The sequence below is a fragment of the Ptychodera flava genome, chromosome 4 (genome assembly GCF_041260155.1).
Source record: "Ptychodera flava strain L36383 chromosome 4, AS_Pfla_20210202, whole genome shotgun sequence".
Taxonomy (NCBI): Eukaryota; Metazoa; Hemichordata; class Enteropneusta; family Ptychoderidae; genus Ptychodera; species Ptychodera flava.
In genome coordinates, this window is record NC_091931.1 from 1,563,858 (window position 1) to 1,584,983 (window position 21,126).

General features: G+C 36.6%; 1 protein-coding gene across 7 annotated transcripts in view; it reads right to left on the bottom strand.

Moving 5' to 3' along the window:
* Window positions 1–17,399, bottom strand: part of LOC139130335 (transmembrane protein 131-like) — a 273,369-nt gene extending 255,970 nt beyond the window's left edge. For all 7 annotated transcript variants that reach the window (XR_011551826.1, XM_070696090.1, XM_070696089.1 and 4 more), the window contains exons 1-3: window positions 17,244–17,399; window positions 16,879–16,946; window positions 16,394–16,449 (exon numbers count right to left, since the gene is read on the bottom strand). Coding sequence is in view for 6 of the 7 variants with exons in the window: in XM_070696090.1 (XP_070552191.1) it covers window positions 16,394–16,449; window positions 16,879–16,946; window positions 17,244–17,364 (245 nt within the window). In the remaining variant the exon portion in view is untranslated. The remainder of the gene's footprint in view (window positions 1–16,393; window positions 16,450–16,878; window positions 16,947–17,243) is intronic.
* Between the last annotated feature and the right edge of the window lie 3,727 nt (window positions 17,400–21,126).

Genomic DNA, 21,126 nt, shown 5'->3' on the forward strand with positions numbered 1-21,126 from the left:
TATACGCTCATCACCCTTCTGTATCTGGTTTAACTAGAGTAGGCATGTAAAGTAAAGTGAAGTAAGCCTTTATTGAAATCCTATCCCAATTGGGGATCTTGATCATAAAGTGCAATACAGGTTTTGCAAAATCAACAACAAAAGAGTATATATAGATGAGGATGTAACATGTTCATCAATATTTTACTCTTTTTCATTTTTATTTTGGTCTGAGTTCAAACAATTTTCCCGGATCACATAATGATGATTTGACTGTTCTTGAAAAATGTTTATAAGGTCTTGTGTGTCTCTGAATGTGTTTTTACAAATGTTCAGTTTACTTAAAGATCATGTCTACTGTTTGTGTAGCCTTTGCAGTGAAATATATATATATATATATATATATATATATATATATATATTAGGATAATAAAATTAGGACCAAATTAGCCACACTGAGTAAGTGTGGCTACTAACTTGAAAATCCTACCGCTAACCCTGGATGTGTATGGCAGGATTTGTAAATACAATTTCTTTTTATGATTTTACATGGGTTTACTTATCAAACATGGGGCCCGGGGGGGGGGGCACCGACGTCCTTTGTACCTCCTTACTGTTTATTATTTGCCATAAATATGAAATTTGTGAAAAAGTCAAATTGTTTGTACATAAATGAAAGTTATTTGAACTGGTTGGTTACTGCTCCAGCATAAGTTCAAGTGTGGAATCTAAGTATCAACAGCCTTGATATGTGTGAAAGAATAAGAGATGGGACTCAATTGGATCAACCACATCTAAAACAGGAAAAAGTGAACTTATATAATACAGAAGGGGAGAAAATTTAGCCACAAACTATTGTAATATAATGGACAATGGCTAATCTAAACCAAATTACTTAAACTGGATTGTTGGCATTGATTACACATGTATTTATTGTCCATCAAATACAAAATAAATTTGGGCCATTGACTAAAAAACATTCAGTGTTTCATCTAGGATGCTACACCGGAGGGGGGGGGATTTATTCCCCTCTACTGTAATTTTTGAGGGGGATTTTAAAATTTGAGGGGGATTTAACTGAAACATATAATGACATCTTTATACGTAAGTTGTAATGTTGCAGTGATGTTACTTGTATTATACATACTACAAGCCATAAATAACTTGCTTACACAATCCAAGCTGCTGGCTGCAAACACCATCGTCTATAAGATTTTTTCAAAAGTCAACAAATTTGTGTATCACTGTTGTGAATGTATAGGGCTTCCAAGAGTGGCAGACAGCTCATTAATATTCATAAGCATTACTATTCCTAAAACAATTGAATCATATTCTGTATGCCAAATTATTCTGTATGTTTGTTTGTACATATTCTGTATGTTTGCTTTCTTAGGGCTTAATGTACATTCAAACATAAAAATTAACAACAGTTAGCCATTCCCACTGTACTTTCAAGGGATTTTTTTCATTTTTCACTGAAATGTCTGCACTACAAAAAGCAAGAAAAAACTCTTTTGTAGTTATAAAGAAATGTTTTGTAGCTACTGAAAAAAATAGTGTACTTGTTTGTCACGTTTTTACAGTGCTCATATCATCCCTCACTACTGTAAGTTTGTATCAACATTGCCCTATATAAACCAGTTAGCTGTATTTTTCTAGTGACCTAGCTGGTCTTGTAATTTTGTGTGCAGACTCAGTACAGTTAAAACGAACAACTTAGAGGGTCGAACCTTAGTAAGCCTTGCAGAGTTTCTCGACGTCAGATTCGCTCCAGTTGCTTTTTTGACATCCATACGATGCATAAAAACTTCAGTTTGTGTCCTTTTCTCAATCGGACAGAGATAATGTGACACAGAAACCTAATCGGGCTAGGGCAATGAACTTTTGTGCACGTAATTCTCAACTGGCTGACAGGCTTTCATATGCAAAATCAGCGTACCGAAATTTACGTGTGGTATTGTTTCAACAGCAATTTATTGAAGCAGTTCAAAAAGTATCAAAATCAAACTAAAATTATTCCCTTCCATGTAAGTGTTCTTGCAACGCTATATAATGCCCGTTACCACAGGTGCCAATAATGGGTCAAATGCATCGAAGTGTGACACCCATGATAGCAGCCATTCCAGCCAGTAAAAATACAGATTTGCATATTTCATCAGACAATATTAGTCTATAACAGCAAATAAACAAGAGTTAATTACATTATAATTAAAGTAAACAAGACTTGCTTCAATCAAGATTTTTGTCACAATAAAACAGCATATCTGTCAGGTTATAAAGAACCTTGAGCTGGTTATCTTTTCATATCAGTATTTTCATCCTATTAACCATGCACATTTTAACTTTCAAATTAACATTGTAAGTAAGTTCTGTTGAATAAGTTGAGACTGTACATACTCAGAGAAAGCACACTGAAGAGACAAATGTTTGTAACTTAAAAAGGTTCAAGGTCATCAAAAGCATTGTAAGGAATCATGTTACACTTTCATTGCACTGTTTACACAGATTGCATAATTGCTATAAATAGCACGAGGAATCTTACAGCCCAGCTTTACCATAAAAACCCTATAAAAACCCTATCACTTTGACCACTCTTTTAATTGACCACTCTATTTTTTTCCTCAAAAAGTAATTTTATTTTATCCTTACCAAGTAGTTGATATGTCAAAGTTGGGATTCAGGAAAGTTGCCTTTACATGTTTTAATCCTCCAAGATGGTAAACATTTCACTATGAACTGTCAAAAAAAGTTGAACTTTCTGATAATTCTACACTAAAATTATTTTGGCTCTGATGATTTCCTAATTAATTCAATTATTTAAAATCATATTAATTATTTTTTCTGGGTGAATTGATAGGGTTTATACAGTACAAGAATTACATACAATGTAAGTCAAATTTTGACCAAAAATGACAAAAAAATTCCTTAAAAATACACATTTGCATATTTCATCACAATTTGAACATATCTCAGTTGGGTTACCCCTAGGGACCTATATACCAAATAACAAAGCTGTCTGACCAGCGGTTATGAAGAAGATTTTTTACCAAGAACACCTTTTTTGGCATTAATTTGCCTATTTTCAACAATATCAAAAAATTAAAAAAAAAACGTTTCTCGAAATCATATTTTTCATCTAAACAACAAATATCAAATCAGTAAGTACTGCGGTTCTCAAGATATTTGAGTGGACGGACGCCTCACAAACGTACGTACAGACTGACGACGGACGCCGGACGGATACCCATCCCAATAGCTTCTATAGACTATAGTCTATAGTAGCTAAAAAACCTGTAAACTTACGATTTACTACCGTCAAACCATAACATAATAAAACGTTGTTCATCCAAAGATTAATTCATTCTTTTTGTTACTGCCAATTTGTACCTCTCGATCGTACGCCCGCACCCTACTCGCAATCTGCAGATACGCCGAGGCCGACGTGTTTTTCAAAGTGGAACGTCTTCTCATTGTTTTCTGAATGTTCAACAAAATAACATAAAACAACTAAAATTGGCATGCGTATAAAAGCATCTGTTGACGGTGAAAAGAAAATGTACGCAATCATCACATTATGATCATATGTATTAGTGGCCGACCTCTCCCACTGGCCGAGTTGATCGGCACTGGCTGAGCTCGCAACTGGCCGACCTCTCTGATTTATATCAATTTTTTTTTGCAATCTGTGAGTAAGCGATTGAGTGACTTGGGTAGGCATACATCGGATTTCAGCCGAAAGTAGTTAGAAAAGGTAGTTTTTCGTGCGCGATCCACATATCGGAACCGCGGTCGCCGTGTATTCCGCCTAGCGCCTATCAGCACAGTCAGCACGGCTGTGGTGGGGAGCTCAGGCCGTAGATCACCGGGAACACACAACATCTTACGCAGGGCTACTTTTGAGACATACCCATACAGTGAGCAGCGCCCAGTGAACGACTCTGGCTGCTCAGCTCTACTGTTACTTATACACTACAGTACAATGTGTACAAGGCAGCCGAGCGGCCACAAATTTCTAGACCGAAATTTGGAAGTGCATCGTGTCGTGTATACTTGACGCTGCAGAATTGAACAATGATTATATCGGATGTTTACATGGCTTGCGTTACGTGCAATCTGATTGGCTGCTTCAGTGCGTGAGATTTGAACGCGACCTTCTATGGGAGTTGGTCAGATGTAGTGAGAGGCGACAGCGAGAGAATACCGCGTACGCATAAGAAGACGTCGCTGTACTCTACATCTGATTTTAATCAGATTGCACTTTAACAAAACATGTTTAGACCTGCCCAAAATAAATCTTTTGCCTATACTGAAATTGCAATGTTTGATGCAGATTGGTAAATTAGCCTTGAAAGTGTTGGCCATGCAACCCCACCTGCAGGGCCTTCAAATGATCAAGTCTTTTCTCAAATTGCAACAGATAAGGCATGTTATGCACCTCTGATTTTCACCAACTTAACATTACGGTGACATACATGGTGTATGAACTTGGCAGGGTACGGGTTGATGACAGACATGCATTAACAATATTAAAAGTAGACTATTAAAATATAGCAATGTTCATGTTTTTACACCATCCGTACTCAGTGGTCTTTTTACCTTTTAATGTACTCAGTGGTTTATATATATCAATTATTTAAAACATTCATAGCTCACAAAGTGTACATCAATTGTTGTTACATAACTACACTAATAGTTACCTTGTCAATTATTTGTACCATTCAGTTCTATCCATTTCTACTGCTACAAAAATTATGAAATTTTTTTTTTATTAATTGAAAATCTATGGAATAGCAAGGAAGTGCCAAATACCCATCAATGTAATATATTAATTATTTCTGACCTGCAGAGACAAAGAATGACAATCATGGTTTGTGTTTCAAGGATATTGCTATGAATGTACTTGTACTAATAAGTCATTCAGGCAATTCTTATTGGTTTCATTGAACATGAAGGATAACTACTACAATGAAAATAAACAATAAACATTTGAAAATACCAGAATCATTTAATATTACAACTTCTAAATGATTGATCAATCAATTTTCAGGCTGAAATATGCAAATGTGTATTCTTATTTTTATGGGACAATTTCACAAGATAGGAAACATTCAAATGCCACGAAGAAAGATTTTAATCATGTTTGCTGCATGCAAAAAGACTATAATACCACTGTACCAGTAAAATTTTAATGATTAATATATTATACAATCTATCATCAGTACATTGTACAGTTACTTGTACATGTTTGCCTTGTACAGGTATGTCATTATTATACTTTATGCTTGAAAGAACATAACAGCCATTAACTGATGAAAATGAGACAATTTCAAAGGAAACAAAAGGATACATGTGAGTTGAAATACAAAGTACATGGATTTTGTATAATATGTCATGCTGACAAATGCTGACAAATGAATTTTACTGCAGACTCAATTTATTTGTCAATAGTAACATTTTGCACATGTACAACCCAATACTTTCAAGTTGAACACTCTTCATTTAAAGTAACTTTTGGAATAGGGAACAAGAAACTTTCTTTTACTAACAGCACCAAGATATTGAATAATATGTCATAAGTTATAAGAAATGGAGTATTTGTATGGTTATATCACATGTTAAATGTCTTTGGCAATGTGCTGCAGATGAACCTACTTCACTTCACATGTGGATTAATGATGCGAGATGAACCATTTAAGTAGTTAGTTACCACTACAGAGTAATGTCATGACAACTATTCCAGGGTTCTCCCCAGAGTTCCAAGAGTGCTGGATGGCTCATTAATATTCATGAGCATAATATTCGTGAAAAACTGTAACGTTTTATATGCTTGTATTTTTACATTCTTAGGGCTTGATATACAAATGATAACAGCCATTTCCACTGTACCTTCAAGGTATTTTTTCAGTTGTAACTGAATAATACGGAAAGAAAAAAATCTTTAGTAGTTGTAAAGGAATGTTTTGAAGCTTCTGAAAAAATAGTGTACCACTTTGTCATCATTTTCCTGTGCTTATATCATCCCTCACCACTATGATGTTTGGATTACCATTGCACTGGGGCCGACTCGCAGCGATTTCGAAGCTGTTATCCAATTGGGTGGCTGAATCTTACCAATATAATGAAAACAATACAAATAGACTCCCTAAGTGGCTGTGAATAGTGACAATCGACCAATCAGATATAACCTTGCAAACACGCTGCGAGTCAGCCGTTGCACTGTACCAGCATCCAATGTTTTTTCAAATGACCTAGGTGGTCTTGTTGATGCTCATGCGCAGACTCACTAGAGTTTAAACCAAGAACTTAGGGGTTGACTAATCCGCCATAGTTTTAAAAGTTGAATTTCTTGATGCCAAATTCACTTCAATTGCTTCTTGATAGTCATTGTAGAATGGGAAAATTTACAAACAGAGAGGCTTGTTGCCACGGACAAGTAACTTTTGGCTTATTGACCTGAAAAATAAGTGAGTGTTCATTGATAATTCAAAGACTAGATTCGTTGACACCAAAGTTTGCTCGTGACTTTCATTGCATGCAGCCTTTCCACAATGCCACTCAATGAGTCTGAACTGAACATTGAAGAGTACGTTTTAGTAGAAGTCCTGTTTTTTGTGTTGATTTTCGCTACCGTACTTCAATTTTGTAGTGTTATACACCTTGATACAAAGCAAAAAACTTCAGTTTTTCTCCTTCTTTCGATCGTACAGAGATACTGTGTGAAAGGAAAACTGTGTCTGGTTCATTCAGGCAATGATCTTGTGAACGTACGTTCAACAGCTGAACAGCTTTTCATACGCAAAATCAGCGTACGGTAATTAACAGTGGTATTGTTTAAACAGCATTTTATTGAAAGGGATTCAATAGTACCATTGTTTTCATCATCTGTCCATGCAATACTATGAACTGCTTGACCTCAAAAGTGTCATAGACGTTCATGTTAATTGTTCAAAGCATTGAACTGCAAGTGCCGGTCGGTCACTTGTCAATGCTGGTCGGAAATTCTGAGTGCCGGACGGGCCCGACCAGCGCCGACCGGCGTGGGGAGAACCCTGTATTCTCACACCCTGTACATCATCATTATGATGAGAGAACACAATTAATACTCATTTTTCAAAGTCATTTTAACTATGCAGGGAGTCATATGATTGTAATGCCTATTGTCACATTGTCATTGCATAGTGGTATCATGTAAACGTATGTAACACATCTTCAAAGATTCCAAAAACCTATATGAAATATGATTTAATTAACAGGAAAACAGCCTACAAATTTGCTTATCACATGCACAAGCCAAGTTTGTCGTCTCCGAACAAAAAATACGGGATTTATTCTCTGGTCGTTCTACATCACGACAACCCGCGTCTATGTCATCAATTTTGGTACGTCGGACCTTTTTTTTGTCGATCTTCGGTGTGCTCATAAATATGTAAACAAACAACATGGTGGCCGATGTTTCTCCCACGATCAAACTGTGTCTGACGTGAAAATATCGCAAACATTAGTCATGATTATTAGAGTCTGACAATACATCAACTAGGCAAATTTTTGAGACCTCGTGTTTGAGTTTTGTCGCCGATATGCATGGGGGTTCGTATTTGTATGTACCCCACCGACGCCTAAACTTTTGACGCACTGTGTTAGTGTACTTTCATGTGGTAGACCACAGTGGACATTCGGTTTCAACTGCAACAAGGGGGTCAAGTGCGGTGTCCATGCCTCCAAAAGTCATGTAATGAAATCGATATTTTCACAGACTACGACATTAACCCTTAAAGTGCCGTAGACTTTATATGCATCCCACCCCACTGGCCAAGGACTTTTTTGAACCAAACAAGTCAAAATGCTACACTTCTTTTAGACACATGCAGTTCATTTTATTCATAAAAAATTCTCAATAACCAAAACCAATTTTACACCTAAGAAAGTTACCAAGCTCTCAGTATAATTTACATGTTTGATTGAACACATTTAAGGCGGAATATTGGGGTAAAAGTACACATTTTTGGTTCAAAATCCAATGAAAATGATTAAAACATTCTAAAAATATATCTAATTCCTAAGAAGCCTTGAAACTTTTTCTTTAAATTTTCTCGATGTGTAAATATGCAAGTTCGGTTAAAAAAAAGTTTACAGATTTATCATCGATGTAAACAGTAAACAAACAAACAAACACACAAGTATAGGCATTTATTGTAAGTAATATAAATGCTCCCTTCACTCTGTATAGGAACACAAATGCAGAAATGGTTTTTTAATACAATGTAACAAATATAACTTGAAAACTATGGGATATGGAGCAGCAAAGCAACTCTGTTGCCCAATATTCATATGTTACTTGTGTTTGTTTGTTTATTTTCTTTGTTTGTTTTAGTGGAAAGAGAAAATCTTCCATTACCATCATTGAAAAATACACAGAAAAATCTTTGTGAATACTCATTATATTGGAATATGTTTGACATCAAATGTATTTTGTTTTTGTCATGCATCCCATGTGTCATTAAAGTCTGAAAATAATCATAGTTGTTTGCATGGCATGTAAACACAAACAATTAATTTGAATACACAGGCAATCTGCTTCCATCTCACTATATGGTACATGCATGTAATCACTGGGCAAATGCAGCAATATCTAGCTATGGCATGTTGGATGATTGTTAATGCAAAAACAATGTAAGATTGAAAAGTTGAAGACAAAAATGCATCATTATGACTTTTGGATCAATAAAATTCAGTTTTGCAACCAGCTAAAATCAGTTTGAAGTTCGAAAACTCCAGCGTTTGGCTCTGAAGTCTTTGCCTCATCGTGTCACGATTGATCTTCTGTCAAGACATACTCAAAACAAATGATCATGTCTTTTGATGAGAGTGCAACAAAATTTGCTCACAAAATTGAAAGAAACTACGAGATATTGGCGGTAAAAGATCATAGATGATTTATTTTGATCAAACAATGTGTTGTATACGTTGGAAATCTATCGCGAGTTCTTCACGTCAGTCTTCCCTATGGAACGTACACAACTCAGTTACCGCTATGGCTGTCTTCCAGTTGGGCTGAGCACGATGTAACATCAAAGTTTTCTTCACAGAAATATTTGGTTCTCGATCATCAATCACTCAAAACTTAACAAGTTTGATTCAAATTTGATGAAAATCCGAACAAAAGTCTTCACATAAAGTGTTTTGAGCTTACAAGACTTTGATCACAGAGCACTGTCTGGAGCGTTCACTGTGTTCAACACGATCGGCTGTGGCCGCCATTATGGATCGTCTCTCCACTTCAAAATCACATTCGACTACTGGTCACCAAAACTGTCCATTCTCCGTAAGTATTGTCTAAAAAACCTTTTTACACCGTTTTTATCACTAAGTAGGAGATACACTGGCAAAATAATCACAGTTTTCCATGTACATGGCTTGTAACAGAGTACAAAATGCGTCCCACTGAGGACGTAAGTGTGAGCGATCAGAGCGACCTAATTAAACATGTGGGATAAAAATGATTGACCCGCTCAAGCAGAAAGGTTGCATAAATTACCGGAAATTTCCATACTTGAGCTAGATGATGTCATTATTTTAGTCCTTATATGGTACTGAAGTGGGTTCAAAGGGTAAGGATAGGATATTCAGTGTGTATAGTTAGGCAACAAGTTGCTGAGTTAGGCATTACTGAGTGATAATGCTTGTCGATGTATACATCGACGTGGCGTGGAACCTGGAAGTGCACTGTCGATGTATACATCGACACGGCGCAGTAAGGGTTAATAATCCAAACAATGTAAACACAAGAGTGTACCGCCTGTATATTCCGAAGGAATTACGTGAACAATTTGCGGAAACAACAAACTCGAAGCTGGTCGCGTTACCGTGGGTTCCGTAAGCATTGCAAACAGGGTCAGGCGCGACGTTTACAGTGTTCGCGCCGTCGAGATTCAGTCGATATTTGTTCCCGACAAATAGCGTATCTTCGTCTGTGATAAATTTCTAGGACTATGCTATCTTTGAAATAGAGTATAACTTTGCGGAAGGTAGCCTACGTTTAGACCGAGAGCTGTCATTTGCTCCACACACGAACGAACATGAACGCTCAGGCACCCGACGGACGACTGGAAATGATTGACAACTTGTGCACGGCGTACTGATATTATTCCTAAAGTAGTTCAAAAGTTTAAACACGGATTTGTCATGGAAAATTTATTTTATTTTCCAAAAAATAACGAATTCTTGGCTTGTGCATGTGATAAGTATATTATTCCCTAATATTTTTCTTCGTTCAGCTCTGAATATACTCATGACGTAATGACCGGGTCACCACTCGTGGTGACACGGTCATTACGTCACTCGTATTTTCCTTCGCTGAACAAAGAAAAATATTAGGGAATAATATCTAGATATACATTTCTAGGCACTTTTATCTTAAAACATTGCTGTGGGGCAATCTTTGGGGGTCACATTTTAAATTGATAGGACCATCTACGGGCACCTCACATCACAAACACAAAAGCCATGTATATTTTTTGAAAAGAACATTTTGTAGAATTCTTTGTAAATTAGAACCAAAGGTTTTCCTCTTTGATAACAGCACTGTGATAACAGTGTAAGCACACAAACATACTATTCCCCTCTTGTAAGCTTATATGTGGCCTTGACAATATCCAATGTGAAAAGGGGATAAATTGCTGTCTATGATGATTAATTCTGTCACTTTTGTATCAGTTTAGATGTATTATCTGTTGTGTAAATTTTGGTGGGAACCTTGAAAACAGTTCAGTTGTAAGAGTGAAAATAGCAACATTTGTACAGGTACAGAAAACCATGACAATCTCTAGTAGCTACCAGAATACATGCTTAACCATAACAATCTCTGGCAGCTACCAAAATACATGCTTCTGAGAAAACAAATGCCCTAATAATACAAATTATGTGTATCAACTCTTCTTTGGATATAATGAATTCTTGGCATGTTTTGTTTGACTTTTACCTCTTTTATCTAAAATTATATCACTGAATTTATATCCCTGCTGTTGTTTTACACTTATTACAATGGTGTACAGTATTGGCCAAATATGGATGTAAGATTTTATTTTGATAAAAGGTCATCGAGGTCACATGACATTTTGTCAAAAAATTTCAATCCTAGGCTATAGTTATCCCTATATACTAAAATTCAAACATCCAGCTCTATTGGCTTGCTCAGAATTAGATATGCACATAATTAATGAGGTACAGTATGTGGTGTCATAAGGTCTCCCATCATACCATATATGAAGGGTGTAGCACTTGTGGTTACTGAGTTATGGACAAATATGTATATTTGAGGTCAAAGGTCATTGAGGTCACGTGACATTTTGTCAAAAAAATTGTATTGCTAAGTTATCCCTATATACCAAAAATCAGACCTCTAGCTCTATTGGCTCGCTCAAAATTAGATATGTGCATAATTACTAAGGTGCAATATGTGGCATCACAAGGTGTCCCATCATACCATATATGAAGGGTGTAGAACTTGTGGTTGCTATTCATGGACAAATATGTATATTTGACGTCAAAGGTCACCGAGGTCACGTGACATTTTGTCAAAATGTCTGAGATATCTGCATGAACAGATGGACCTGTGCTCTCCCTGGCCTTTCGAAATTGTTAGTAACTTTACGAATTCGGTTAAAAAAATATCAGTAAGCACAAATTACGATATTCTGACCCTGCCAATTTTCAACAAGCACTTCTGGTACTCAATAAATGATTTTAAGGGGATAGAAATGATGAATGATTTCATTATAGACAAAGGAAAATGAAAAATTCCTTTAGGTATTCTAAATTAGGTCTTTAAAATTTGGGATGAAATTTGCATGTTTCTATTTTTGGGGTAATTTTTTCAGTTTTTAGTCAAAATATGTTTTTCTCTGAAACCACTCATCTGATTGCTTTGAAAGTTGGTATACGTGTTCCTCAGGATGATCTAAGTCAAGGTTATACAAATTGAATTGAAATTTTCATATTTGTAATTTTGGGGCAATTTTCCAAATATTTGGTCAAAAATTTTTTTATTCAAAAACTACTTATCTGATAGCTTTGATATTTGGTATATAGGTTCCTCAGGTTGATCAAAATCGGTATTATGAATATTGTGAAGATATCTTGAATTTTGTATTTTTACTGAATTTTTTGGTTATTTTTCTCATTTTAAGTAAAATTTATTCTTTTCTTAAACCGCTAGCCCAATTGCTCTCAAATTTGGATTGGATATTTGCAAGGGTGTTACCCTTCTTATTGTTGAAATTACGACAAAATTGGAATATTACTGTTTTGGGGCAATTTTTGTCATTTTTGGTCAAAAAATCTTGAAAAATATTTTCTTTTTAAAGCCCCTGGACAGACAGTTTTTATATTTGGTGTATATATGTCCAGGGATGACAATAGTTAGATATGTGGAAATTTTCCTGAAATATACAAATTTGTATTTTTAAGACAATTTTGTCATTTTTGGTCAAGAAAACTTGTTCTCAAAATTACTTTTCTGATAGCTTTGTAATTTGGTACAAAAGTCCCGAGGGATTTTATTAGATAAATTTTCTGCTAAAAGTGTTTGGAAACCCCCAAATTTGTATATTTTAGGTAATTTTCTCAGTTTTTGACCTTAACTGACCTACACCAACCCAGGATATGTTGTGTGAGAGTTTCGAAGGCTGTGAACATAATTTTGTCATATTTAATATCAATTAGTAGTAAAATTTGATCCAGAAAACAAAGTTGAGATAAATTTTTTTCATTGCGAACCAATTTTTTCAACTTTTGCATGTAAGACACACAAGAACTGATGAGAAATTGGATCCAGGATAATTTAAGATGTCGTAATCCCCCCCCCCCCCCCCCCACACAGTGGAAGGCATTTCACTAACATCCCCAAGGTTCTAAATACATTTCCTGCCAGCTGGTCTTATGTAAGGGGTGGAACATTTGATATTCAAGAGGGGGTAGGGGCTAGAAGATTGATGATTTAGCATTACATTTTACCAGATCCCTTGTACATTTTTTCCCACTCTTTATTTTTCCCCACTCTCCCACCTTTTCTTTTTGTCAAGCTTCTCTGGCTAATTTTTTTGTTGACATTTGCTTTATGTATGTAGGATCTGCTTGTCCCATTGCTATAGAGGTTGATATGCATGTTCCTAAAGATGACCTCCAGTACCTAAGTTGCAGACCTTATTTGCTTTTGTCATTCTTGTTTTTCTTGTTTAAATATTTCTTGAATGGACCAATTCAAACCGTATGTGAGCACTGTCCTTGACGGTATTTTTTTATTTGAAATCACTACCATGTGCTTACACGATCCGACGCCGTAAAAGTCGCTCATCGAACCTCAGTTACAAAGCTGGTTCAGTCTCAGTCACCATAATCAATTATTTCAATCCAATAGTATTTAAAAATCCGGTTGCACTAATTTTTGTTGTAACCTGCAACAACTATTTCAGAGTTTGAGCTATGAAATAATCAATCAGATAAACAAGCGATCTTTCTTATGGGGTCATAACAGGTCGCCAAAACAAAATTAGTCAATATCAGTCAATGACATATGTCAGTATTGAATCAATTAATTGCTAATTTGCACATTTGATGAATTTTTGCAATTAGGGTGATGTCTAGAATATACTGCAACAGATTTAATGAAACAAATGGTACAAATCTTTAGCACATAGCCCTACAATAGTGTACAAAGACACTTAGCAGTATCATGTTAATTAATTGCTAATTTGCATATTTTGTTCCTTTTCCTAATTAGTGGGCTATCTCCAGAAATACTGTTTTAAATTTTATGAAACCTGGTGCAGATGTTAATCTGTCAGCATTATAATACTATGTGAACACATTAAGGAGTATCATGTCAATTAATTGCTAATTTACATATTTAATGAACTTTCATAATTATTGTCATATGTCTAATAATGCTGCATCAAATTTAATGAAACATGGTACAGATTTTTTCCTTCCAGTAGTCAAATGGCATGCAAAGATATGTAGCAGTTTCTTATCAATTAATTGCTTATTTGTATATTTAATGAATTTTGGTAATAAGCCTGATAGGTCAAGAAATAGTTCAACAAATTTCATAAAACTCTTAAATTTTATGAAACCAGGTGCAGATGTTAATCTGTCAGCATTATAATACTATGTGAACACATTAAGGAGTATCATGTCAATTAATTGCTAATTTACATATTTAATGAACTTTCATAATTATTGTCATATGTCTAATAATGCTGCATCAAATTTAATGAAACATGGTACAGATTTTTTCCTTCCAGTAGTCAAATGGCGTGCAAAGATATGTAGCAGTTTCTTATCAATTAATTGCTTATTTGTATATTTAATGAATTTTGGTAATAAGCCTGATAGGTCAAGAAATAGTTCAACAAATTTCATAAAACTTGTACAGATGTTGAGTTCAGTCACACAGAAAATGGGTCAAGAGTTCAAATCAAAAGAAAAAAGTAACAATTTTTTTTGTAAATTTACATAAGAACGATAGTCCTGGCTTTTTTGGCATATTAAAAATAGATTTGTCTCATTCTGTACCGCATACGCGTATACAGTATACGTTATACGTCGACCGTTGCGGCATTCAGAGGTGGCACAGTGAAGTTAAAGGATCTATTTTTAGTCCCCACAGACGAAGTCCGGCGGGGACTTATAGATTGGGTCCCGTCCGTGCGTCCGTGCATTCGTCCGTGCGTCTGTCCGTCTGTCTGTCTGTCCGTCCGTCAGTCTGTCATCAACAGTTTCTCAGACACTGCTGAACCAATTTTGTTCAAACTTGGCACAAAGGCAAAACACTATGACCTACAGATGCACATGAATTTATTTTGCGATACGATCCAATATGGCCACCAGGCGGCCATTTTATTACGATTTGTTCATGTACAGAGCCATAACTCGGGCATATCTCAACCGATTTTATTCAAAGTTGGTACAAGGACATTGACCAATGTCATACATATGCACGTCAATTTGTTTTGTAATATGATCCAATATGGCTGCCAGGCAGCCATTTTATTACGATTTTTTCATGTACAGAGCCATAACTCAGACAAGTTTCCACTGATTTTATTCAAAGTTGGTACAAGGACATTAACCAATGTCATAGATATGCACATCGATTTGTTTTGTGATATGATCCAATATGGCCACCAGGCGGCCCTTTTTTACGATTTTTTCATGTACAGAGCCATAACTCAGACATGTATCAAGCGAATTTATTCAGTTCGTACAAGGACGTTGACCTATGTCATACATATATATGTTAATTTTTTAAACAGTAAGATCAAACATCGCTGCGTGGCGGCGATTTTGTTACAATTTTCTCATGTACAGAGCCATAACTCAGACATGTTTCCACCAGTATCATTCAAAGTTGGTACAAGGAAATTGACCTAATTCAGACATATGCTCATCAATTTGTTTCACGTCATGTAGCAGTATCATGTCAATTATTGAAGTTTCGTAATTAGGCTGATATGTCAAGAAATACTGCATCAAATCTAGACTTGTTCAAGTCGGTGAATTTCTAAAAATAAAACCATTTGCAGTAGTTTCTCATGTGTCTCTTCTTTTTCATACAAACCTATTTGGAATTTGGCAGCCCAGGCCTTTTAAAAATACTATATGGTAATGCACATTAGATATATTGGCATTAAGACCAAAACCTACCAAGACAACAGTGCTTTAATCAAGCATGTTTGGTTTTGAACATGGACGTATTTTTTTACCTCCATAGTTTGAACTACGCCGAGTACGCGTACAGAACTAGACTTTACACTGAATCGTGCTACTAGCAGTCCACAGTCAAGTTATGTTTCATTTGTTTACGTTTGCGGCCCGCTGAAACATCCTGCATACTTGTTGGTCTTCAAGTTTCCTTCCTGCAAACTTCATTTGAACAAAATCCCATCTACAGTCCAGGATGCATCCACAGACTAAATACCGCGCTAAAAAGAGCAGCGGTTCGTGAGTTTTTGAAGTTGACTGACATACTGTACGTACATACATACATACATACACACATACAGACGCCACCGCCTTCAGCTTATATGATAATCTCACATTGGTGTAACCAAATAGCTTTCAGGTGATATATAATACTTGGGTAGAAATACACAACTTGATTGCAAAATTCACGTTTGAAAAGAGGTTGTCGTAAAGGCAGAAAGCTACCTTAATCTCATTATAAGTGGTATAACAATACCAGACACACCTCCAAATACTGTGTTGACAAACATGTTTGTTTATCCCAGTTCCACAACAAAAACCAAAAGTGACCGAATTTGCTCATTATTGTCATCAAATTGTCTTTACTCTACACCAACATATTTATTACACTTTGAAAAGTAAATCAAATCACTTTAAATATAAATCAACTCACATTCTTTCGTTCAGTCTCAGACTGTGGCCATTCGGCAGACCCATTCCATCAGGAGACTACAAAATAGACAGAGAGAGACGTGTCAGACATCCCAATAAAGAAATGTAACTACATACGCGCAGGCATCGAGAAATGTTACAGGTAAAGCAAATATATCCGTGCAGGCCCCGACACGGAATGTGCTCACCATAACTTCACAAGCAAGAGTTTAACACAATTTCCCTCGCTCAACTGTACGCATTGCATACTTACGTACTGTCATACTCGCGGAACTTCCTTATTTGGGACCTGGCACAAGACAACTTTGTTACTCACAGTAATCAGTATGACAGAAAATGACGACATACCTAATACTGTATGTGAAGTAGTTTGGTGAATAATTTGGGTTCTCGCTGTATTTTAGGAGAACGAAATAACTTCAACGTAGATCGGAATTTACAAAACACACACCGAAGAATGTAAAGATGACAAACAAAAAGACTCACATGAATGTTCGCTCCGTCCAACCTGATCTCTCGAAGCCCCTTCGTCGTTGCTGTAGTCTGTACATATGCTGCAAATATTTCGATTTATTTGGAGTGAATGTCAATACAAAATGAAAGAAAGCTGTCTGCTTAATTATCTGAACATTCGATGTTAAATATAAATGGAAAAAACACAGAACTTTTGATGTCGATGTAGTATTTTGAAAACGATCATCAACTAGTGTTTACAGCGATTTGCATATTCTATTCACCATATACACTGTACACACCGTAGTCCAGTTCAGGTTTTTTCTAAGCAAGTTCACATTTTAGCTTTAGTCTTCGCCATATAATCTGAAATTAATCGAAGTGCGTGTAAATCATACCTGAGCTGTGGGCTTCAGCTAAGTTTCTGTATGTTGGAATTACTTGTAAAAGGCTCAATAAAACCGTAAGCCACATCTGAATAAGGCTATTACTGTTTGTGTAGCCACTCTGACCCGCCATGCTCGCTGTCTCATATTCCCATAACAGCAACAGAGGAAGGTGTCGTACATCAGTCACTAACTTCGACATTATAATTATTCAATATACATAAAAAGAGGAAAAGACTTTGTTCTTGTGATATGATAAACAATATACATTAAGAATTTTATAATATTGCTATATATATATGGTATACTAGGTAATTGTTCAAGCCATATCTTCTTATTATACTGATACTAGAAATCCCACGCTACATTTCTAAATTTATTCAGTGAGTTGACGCCAGTTCATGTTACGTGGTCTATCATTGGCTGACGATACTGAGGGGAACCTGAAAACCTAAGATTTCAGCTGTTTTCACTGGACATGCCGATTCTGTGATAAGTGGAAAACTTAATTGCCTAGCCAATTGTATTGAAATCAGTGCTTCTCCGTCAAAACAGTTCGTCATTGAGGAGAATTTCGTGGACCTGTTGGCGGATATAACCAATCAATGTCAGTTTGTTTGAGACGGTGAAACGTAGTCTAAGGTTGATTGCGTTTACTGTGCGTCTTTGTTTGTGACGTGGGGTTGGATTTTGTTGAACAGATCACATGATCGTTGACGGTCTTGAACGTACGCACCGCGCACTCTCGTCGCCTTGTCCTCATAGTTCGGCTTGGTCGGCATAGTGTAGTCTCCCCAACCAACGTGTTTTTTCAGGGAAGGGTGCCCGCCCTGCCGGAGTAAACGCGCCTAAGCTTGGCTGGCGAAGTTGGCACGGTGCGATACCCGAAGCATGGATCACAGTCGCTCGAGAGTTATTCAGCTCTGGGACTAGTCGCCCATAGACGAGTATACAGAAGCGAGGTATTTCTCGCTTCTGTATACTCGTCTATGGGGCGACTAGTCCCAGAGCTGAATAACTCTCGAGCGACTGAGCATGGATGTACAAAAATATGCATTTTTGTACATCCATGCCCGAAGTAGTGATGGGACCGTGATGATCACGAGTTGTCTCCAGTTGTAAAGAATCTCTGCACAGTTGTGGTAAGACCAGAGGCCGAGGGGGCTCTGTCTCCGATGTTTTCTCGTTGTTTGTTGACGAATGCATAGATAGGTACATAACAATATAGCTGAAACCTAACGATATATATGTTAATTTAAAATATCATAAAATGTAAAATGAAAGCCAGAATAGCGTGCACACTATGCCCGAACAGTACTTTCACTCTGCCCGCCGGACAAACGTATTGAAAAAAGAAAGTACTTGAGTCTTGAATGTATTTGTCCGGGCAGTTGCAGAGTGATAGTTACGGCACAGTGTGTGTACTTTTCTGACTTTCATTTTGCTATTTTATATATGTTATTTATTGAATGCTATGTTTTATACAAACATATATCGTCAGGTTTCAACTATATTTGCACTTCGTAAGCAATCAAATAAACAAAGAGAAAACATCGGGCAGCATTTTGCAAGTGGTATAGCCACAAACTGATGACGTCAAAATCGCCGTACATAAAACACAGACGCCCCGTAATTGCGGCACTGACTAATTCATAAGAGATCATTATACGAATATTTTGAGCCGTTTGACGACATTTTGCCTGCCTTTTCAAAACTACTGTATACTGTGAACTCAGCGAAATTCAATCATGGTGGAATTCAAGCCAGACGAATTTATGGATGACCTTGATCAGGACACATTTAATTCCCTCAGAAAAGACAACCTCATAGCACTGGCAAATTTCCTTAAAGTAGATGTCAAAAGATCTATGCGCAAGCGAGAAATACAGTTCAAGATTGCAAAACATTTAGTTAATTCAGGCCATTTTGAGGAATCCGCCTTAAAAGATTATGAGCCTGAGTCTTCCTTTGAACTCAAAAAATTTGAGTTAGAAATACAGGCAGATTTGGCACGTGAAAGGTTGCAAATGGAAGAAAGACAGAGAGAAAAAGAATTGCGATTAGAAGAACAGCGATTACAGGTAGAAATAAAACGTTTAGAGCTTGGACAGTCAGGAAAATTCTTCCCTTCAGACAAGTTTGACATCACTAAGCATTTCAGGTTAGTTCCCCCTTTCCAAGAAAAGGATGTTGATAAATATTTCCTCCATTTTGAGAAAATTGCTCAGAGTCTGAATTGGCCTAAGGAGTCCTGGTCTATGCTTTTGCAGAGTGCTTTGGTGGGTAAAGCCAGAGAAATTTACATTCAGTTGTCAGTAGAGCAGGCTTCAAATTATGATTCTGTGAAGGAATTAATTCTCAAGGGTTATGAGTTGGTGCCTGAAGCTTACCGTCAGAAATTTAGGGATTGTGAGAAGGTGAAGGATCAAACTTATGTTGAATTTGCTCGAACAAAAGAACAACTGTTTGATCGTTGGTGCTCTTCGGAAAAGGTCAGTCAGAATTATGACAAATTACGACAACTTGTTTTGATTGAGGAATTTAAAAGGTGCATCCGGAGTGACATCAAGAAGTTTATCAACGAACAAAAGGGTGAACTCAGCAGTTAACGTTTAAACAAAATTTATTACGAAAATAAATCTAATTGCTAAGTCAGGGATAGAGTACAAGCTTTAAAAGTGTACAGACTAAGTATCTCAGCTGGGACGGCAAAGCTCCAGTCTCAGAGTTGTAACAGTCAGTCGGATGAATGAACTGTCCTTTGGCTTGCAGGCTAGAAGCTGCACAAAGTCCACAGTATAAATCCAGCGTTGGCAGTGAAGGTCTTGAAAAGTCTTGAGAATGACTACTGCTGGAGTTTAGTAACACACAAGAGACACGATCCCAAAAGTCTGACTGGAAGCTGAGCACGTCCCTTTTATACACATGTGCATACATAAGGGCATATAAGAACAATCTAGAACTTTTATTGACATGCTAATTACTGTTCTAAAATTATCTCTCTTACACAGCTAACTAAATTTCTAGAACATTCCTAACATGACTAATTGAATTCAAGGTTGTGAGGTCATTAAGGGCAGTGACCTTGAGAATGTTCTAGACTAATTGAACTCAGGTCATGATGAGTGTGGGGGAAATGACCTACATAACAGGATATTAGCGTGGGGATGTGTTGTTAGATCGTGCAGTCTCCAACTGCAATTTTTTTATTATTTCTGTCGTTAATTCTATAATTGTTACCGAAAGAAGCCTGGTGGTAAACCTGTACAGAACCTGTATGGACTCTGGAGTTAATACTCGTTCTGGAAAGAGATCTGTAACTTAGTGTAACCCTTCTCCCGACGATGCCGTCAACCATGATATCATGGCTTGCCAATGACAGACTTGACCGTATAGACAACAGTCAAGGACAATTTCTTTGGGAGATAAAAGAGCTCTACAGGGGCCATTTGTGGAGTACGGGGCCATTTGTGAAGAATTGATGTTAGAAATATCTGGTTGACGTGCACGGATAGACCAGGTAGAGTGAAGGCTTGCTGGACAGGAAAACAATGTGGTATCATTTGACCCTCACCGTTCAATAATTATCAGTAATTTGGATGCAGATCATGATCATGTTTTATTGACTGCGGTCTGTGATTTAATTGAATCTGGTCTAGGTCTTGAGGATGTACAGATAGTTAACTATGCCAGAATGTGTGCTGGAGATGGTCGTCTGGGTATTATCAAAGTTCAACTTGAAAACATGAATACAAAAATGAAAGTTTTACGGGCGAAAACTGCACTGAAAACAAAGGAAAGCTATTCATGGGTCTACATAAGATCATGCAAATCGAACGCCGAGCGGCTCATTGAGATGAACTTCAAAACTATTTTAAAGGACATGCCAGGTGGG